This window comes from Microtus ochrogaster, unplaced genomic scaffold (assembly GCF_000317375.1).
Source record: "Microtus ochrogaster isolate Prairie Vole_2 unplaced genomic scaffold, MicOch1.0 UNK20, whole genome shotgun sequence".
In the NCBI taxonomy this organism is placed as follows: Eukaryota; Metazoa; Chordata; class Mammalia; order Rodentia; family Cricetidae; genus Microtus; species Microtus ochrogaster.
In genome coordinates this window covers 4,575,486-4,581,905 of record NW_004949118.1, presented here as the reverse complement: position 1 = coordinate 4,581,905, position 6,420 = coordinate 4,575,486, and the positions used below count along the sequence as shown (strand labels likewise).

Genomic DNA, 6,420 nt, shown 5'->3' with positions numbered 1-6,420 from the left:
CACACTCCCCTGGCTGGCTCCTCCCCACACTCCCCTGGCTGGCTCACCTCGCAGTCTTCATCTTCTCAGAGCCCCTGTGTAGACGTCTGGCTTTCCATACTGTAATTTTTATGGCATTCCCTAAGTTGATATCTCACACCCAGAGATCTCACCTGTCCCAGCCACCTAGTTGGCCTCTCTCTTGTGAATGTCATTATTGGGATCCCGAGTAGTCCAAAACTAAGCTCCTGTTTCCCCTGTCTGAGTCGATCCACCCACACTGTCAATTTCAGTCAGTGACACCTTCCGGCCTTCTGTAATGATTTCTAGAGACCTGGGTGCTGGTTGTCCTGACCTACTAAAGTTCATTGCCATGAACATATATGCAGTTGAACAAAGCATCACCATCTCTATGACTGCTATTGTAGAATCAGTTTGGGCTGTTGTGATGACCTCACTCTGATGTCTGTTTCCATATGTCTATGATGTCATGATGTTTCCACCATGGACATCTTACAGCCTTCTATGTATCCAGGACAGTGCTGGTCAATACAAACCAGATTGGTATCGCCTCCACTTACAATCCTGCCGCGCATCGCCGCTGAAGCAGAATTCTTCCTACTATGTATAGCAGTGACCCACACATACCAGTGCAATGTGCCATTTCCCGGTTCACTACACTCTATCCCTGCCCAGTGATCCAATCTCGCCTGAAATGTTTCTTCCCTGTAGAGGTCAGGAGGGTAAGGATGCGCCTCGCTCTCACTCCTCCTGCAGGTCTCTCCAAAGCTATTGTCTTCACAATCTCTTCTTAGTTCTCTCTTCTTGGTCATCACCATCATCATCACCAGGGCAAGCACCAAGAAGCGTGTGACCCACATTTCTCTGTTCAAATACGTCTCTATGTTTGCACACCAGAATATAAATTCTGAGTTTTATTTTTTTCTTGCCCATATGCTCACTGCTGTCTTTCTAATATACAGCAAGAAATGTAGGAAGGTGTCAGGAAACCACTTGCTAAATAAATGAAGAATACTGATGATATTTTCTTCCGTGTTTCCAGTCACCCTAGCAGTGAAGATTGTCATTAGACCAGGCTATCTCCCAGCCTAGCACAGGGAAACCATTCCAAGTGCTATGGACAAGGCGATCAGGAGTTCAGGTCATCAGCATTCTCCTTCATGGCCTTCTGGGAAGATCCGTGCAGTGGTTTCAGTTGTCAAAAATTGGGTCCAGATCAAAAGCCGGTGACTGAGCACAACGTGTTCTCGGTCTGGCTTGCTGCTGTTATTTAAGAGTGAGCACCAGGCCAAACTCTTGCTTTCTGCCAATTTGAAGCTAATCAGGTGCTGCACTGGACAGTCCTTCCTGCCTTCCGGGTTTCTCATCCCACTAGACACTGTATCAGAGGCCTTCAATGATGGCGTTTAAGTGCACCCTTCTTTTTCCACTGATAAAAACAGCCAATGCCATCACACTCAGAGATGTAGGATGTCTTAGTCACTGTTCTATTGCTGTGAATAGACACCATGACCAAGGCAACCCTTGTAAAAGAGAGCACTTACTTACAGTTTCAGAGGTTTAGTCCATTGTCATCATGGCTTGGGGCATGGGGACATGTAAGCAAGTACTGGAGCCATAGGACAAGGAAGAGAGAGACTGGGCCTGGCATGGGCTTTTGAAACCTCAGAGCCGGGCGGTGGTGGCGCACGCCTTTAATCCCAGCACTCGGGAGGCAGAGGCAGGCGGATCTCTGTGAGTTCGAGACCAGCCTGGTCTACAAGAGCTAGTTCCAGGACAGGCTCCAAAACCACAGAGAAACCCTGTCTCGAAAACCAAAAAAAAAAAAAAAAAAGTGAAACCCCAGAGCCCACCCTCAGTGACACACCTCTTCCAACAAGGCCACCCCTCCTAATCCTTCTAATCCTATCAATGAGTTCCACTCCCTGGTGACGAAGCATTCAAATAGAAGATAAACCTATGGGGGACATTCTTATTTAAACTACCACATAGGGAAAGAAAGAAATGGGAACTACCAAATGCGATTGACCTAACCCTATATTTCCTAAGAAATGAGAGAGGGGAGAAGATCATCCATTCTAGGGGGAACCCACACAGATACCCACTTCTGGAAGGGCACAGGGGCCTAGTACCATGCAATGAAGGCAGGGCCTGTCTGTGCTGAGAGACAGGTCAGCTTCATGGGCACCTTCTCATCAAACTGTTGGAAGCTAGTGCCAGCCTAATCTTGACTTGGTGTTTAAGTTTTTCTGCTTCTCCTAGTAGCCCAAAAGCAAACATCTGAGTTGGCCAGGTGGGTGGCCCCAGGCAGACCTCCACCTCCTCAGGAGGTTGCCACCATTCTGCCTCACACGATGGCTACCATGGTCACACTGCTGCAGTGTCTCTCGGGGCGCAAAGGGTTTCCTTTCCTTGACCTGCAAAGGGAAGTGAGTTCGAAATGAGTCCTAAGGATGGGTGATCTTGACCTTCTGCTGGCTGTGTGGCAATGTCCTTTCATGCTTCCCTAAAAGGACAAAGCCTGGGTGACTAGCAGTCTTTGCCCTGGAAAAAGAACACCCATTTAAAGCTGTGTCACAGCCTAGGTAAAACACTCCAGGAAAAGCACCTAGTTACTTGGATGGCAGAAACAAGACATCACTATTAGTGGCCTGTCTTTTCTTAGAACGTACAATGTGTAAGTCAGATCATCTTCTTTTTTTATGTGAGAATTTTTTAAACGGAAACATTTTTTTCTAAATTCTTTCTTTCTCAATTGGTATATTTACTGTTTACCAAAAAAAAAAAAGAACCTTAAAATCATTTTGCTATAGTAAAAATACATTTGGAGAACTAGTAACCACTAGCTAGGAAGATAAATAAAAGTGGCTGCCAATATGCCAGCATTTGAAAGAAAAACAAAAGATTATCTTGCAAATTACGCATTTAAAGTTGGAGAGGATATGAAAATAGAAATGATCGGCCCTCCATTTCTGAATTTGCATGTTACTTTTTGCATTTATAAAGTTTTCATCCTCTATCACATATGCATTTTCCCATAGATTTTTTTTTCAAAACAATGTATTTAATGCCAGTTTCCTTTGCATCACACCTGGTGCTGTGTCCCCCATCCCCTACTCCAGTCTATGGCAGTAAGTGTTCTTCAGATGTAATTATTATAAAATAATTATCATTAATACTTTTAACATTTAACTAGACAGCAGGTTTGAGGGATACCCATCCAAGAAAAAAAAAAAGCAGGATTTCCTGTCCTCTTGACATTGTCAGAAGTAATAATAATAATAATAATTAGTCACCAGAAGTTCCTCCTGACATCTTTAACTTAAAGTGTGCATAGTTGTCAAGGATGAAGGAAGGCACTTGGCTAAAATGCTCCTTTTTATTAAAAGCCAGTAACTGAAGCTGTCTGTAAGAGGGAGTAGACAGGATCTCTGGGGACAGTCACACTCTCTTGTAGGAAGAAAGCATCTGAGGATGTCCTGGGGCCTTCGATCTCTTGTCCCCCCTCTAATCTGCACCCATCTTCATCAGGCCAGGTTACAGCCATGTTCTCTCAAGTGAAAAATATAATAAGTCTTTAGTTGGAAGGAAGCGGGGTCCGTATGCTTCCAAAGGAGTAAGGAAACCAGGGCAGCTGACACTCAGCTTGCCTGTTCCCCATGACGATGCCCAGTCTGCGGTGCAGGCTGGCACAGACACGGGACTAGTGCAGGTTTCCAAGCACAGCAGAACGCATGCATTGGTGGAAAGGGAGAAAGGCACAAACTCTCGCTCCTAAGTACATTTTGAGCAACAAAGATGGAGAAAGATCTTAGGAAGAGAAGTTTGCACATAAAACTGCTCTGTTTTAGGAAGGACGGAGTGGTGATCCAAACACCAGGCCACCATTTGCTGATGAGGCAAGGAGTAACCTCTCTGGAAAAGCAGACGCTGTGGAATGAATTGGACATTGCACTCCTAATAGTCTTCATCTTGAACTCATTTAGCAGAGGAAATGGATATTTCATCAGACATAGATTTGAGATTCCATCACATTATACCGTCAGCAGGACAGACCGTGTCTTGGAAGCAGGCACGCAAGCGAACTAAGACAGAGCCGCCACTCGGAGGCCCTGGTTATCTCATTTAAACAGATATGAACCGTGGGTGCCGGTGGCATGATCACCAGCTGCTGCCCACTTGGTGAATAAATTGCTTAGAAGGATCCCTTTGCTTTCCAGATGTGACCTAGATTCAGATTTCCAAAGGTGTGTGGGGGGGTCTCTATTGTGTTAAAATAAAAAATAGAAAAAAAACCAATTGCTGGTAAAAAAAGAAATGCATAGCAAATGAGCTTATCTTGCTTTTCCAGGTGTTTGGGCTAATATGTGACGGAATTATGGCTTCATTTATGAAAAATAATTGAGGAAAATGTGAATCAAATTTGGATAAAGGCTTAGGGATAGCTATTGTGCCGTTAGCAAGTTTTTAAGCGGAAGGAAGAACGGGAACTAAAAGAGATAATAAAAATATTTGAAAGTGCATTTGAGAAGTCTCTTAGAAAAGGGTCAGACGTGGGTGTGCTGTGACGGAGTGAAGTGTTGAGCAAGGAGAACAATTACAATGCTTTCAGCACCTCGGAAAGCTGCTTTAAAAAAAAGGAAAAAAAGAAAGAAATCAAAGCCCGTCTGTCTGCTGGCTCTGATAAGTCGCATTATTCTGTTAAATGCAGGGGAGGGGGGGATTTAAATGTAACATCTTTATTCTGTCTTACCCATTTGCTCTCCTTTTCATCCCCAGGAGCCGTTACTCCAAAGCCAGTTCCCGAACCTGAGAAACAAACAGACCACACGGTTAAAATTGCTGGAGTGATTGCGGGCATCTTGCTCTTCGTTATTATATTTCTCGGAGTTGTGCTGGTCATGAAGAAGAGGTGAGCTTGTTAGCTGGTTGTCCAAAGTGGAGCTGCCCCTCCTTGTGTTGCAAAATCACTTTGTGTGTATGAAGAGATCCAGTTACTGGGGAGGCAGTGGTGGCCTACTGTCAACTCTGTGGCCGCAGTTGTGAACATGTTGAATCATGGAGCATTTGTAGTTAGGGGACAAAAATTTAGAGTAAATGCTTGGGGGTTTTGTGACTATGAAAAGTATATCATGCCACAAGAAATACAAGGACTTTATGTCTTCCTGTGGGATAATATAAAAGCTATGCGAAATTGTTGTATCCCCTGACAAGTGTTTGGTCCTGACGACAGACAGCTCTGTAATTGACGCTCCAAAGTATGTGAGGAGAAAGACTTCCTTCCCATTATGATGAAAACTATGGGGATAAATTTCTTGAGCCAGTGTCCTGTGTTGGCAGCATGCTAGAGCAGTTAATCAGTACAGTACCCCATGAAAAAATCAGCCCCAAAGGGGAAAAAAAAACCAAAAAACAGGACCAAGTTATTAGAGCATGCTTAGTGTTATGATATGGTTCTGTGTGGCCAAGGGATCATTCATTCATTGGCGAGAGAGATTAGGAATCTGGCTACAGTGATTCTTTCCTTCTCTGGTTGAGTGTCGGCTTTTGGGTGAGCAAGTTTTTAAAAACCTGGCTTACTAATAAAGTCTTAAATTTATATAAAATGACAAAAATACAGATGGTTACAAGGAGTAGGATAATGTGCCCAAACAGAGGAAGTACATGAGGCTTGCTTCTTCACTCTGTAGTTAAAAGCAGTTGTAGCCATGGGATGGGGATGTTGTCATGGATGGAGGAGGTGAAGCAGGCGAGCCTGTCAGAGGCAGATCATGAAGGTTATGCAGCCATGGGTGAGGCTGGACTCCATCATGAAGTCTAGCTGACGATGGTATCGGCTAAGTTTTATGTGCAGATGCGAGTGTAGCAAGAAATAAACCTCTTGTAAGGAGACTGGTTGAGGGGGTAACAGGAGGTAGATTGCCGGTAGCTAGCTGAAGGGAGAAGGAAGTCTAGAAGAAGCCTAGTTCTTCACGCAGCATGGTAGTGGTGATGACGCCGTGCACAGATTGTGGAGCAGAGGACTAGAAGACATCTGAGAGCAGAAGGCAGATTTTGGCTCTGGACGGATGTGTGGAGTTAGGATCCCCTTACATGGGTGTACTCCCAGAGTGTACATCCCTTGTGCACAGCTACGCCTTGGGGACTAGAAATAATAATCCCAGCTCTGAAGCTCCTCAGTGTGAGCTTGTAGAGTTCAAGGAACATCCAAAGTGAAGCTAAGCCTTGTGTTTGAGCAGTAAGTGGGTTCATACCCAAACACATGAACCCGGCCAACTTTGTCTTCTTGCTTTTTCCATGTGTCCTTTGTCCCTTGTCATGTGTTGTCTGACCCTTCCTTTTCCTAACTTGTTTTTCTCTTCATTTTTAGTTCTCTCTCTCTCTCTCTCTCTCTCTCTCTCTCTCTCTCTCTCTCTCTCT

General features: G+C 44.5%; 1 protein-coding gene across 9 annotated transcripts in view; it reads left to right on the top strand.

Moving 5' to 3' along the window:
* The window catches only part of Ptprm (protein tyrosine phosphatase, receptor type M), a 699,101-nt gene that overhangs the window by 474,733 nt on the left and 217,948 nt on the right, over positions 1-6,420 (top strand). For all 9 annotated transcript variants that reach the window (XM_013353950.2, XM_013353949.2, XM_013353948.2 and 6 more), the window contains one exon: positions 4,780-4,912. In XM_013353950.2, the coding sequence (XP_013209404.2) occupies positions 4,780-4,912 (133 nt within the window). The remainder of the gene's footprint in view (positions 1-4,779; positions 4,913-6,420) is intronic.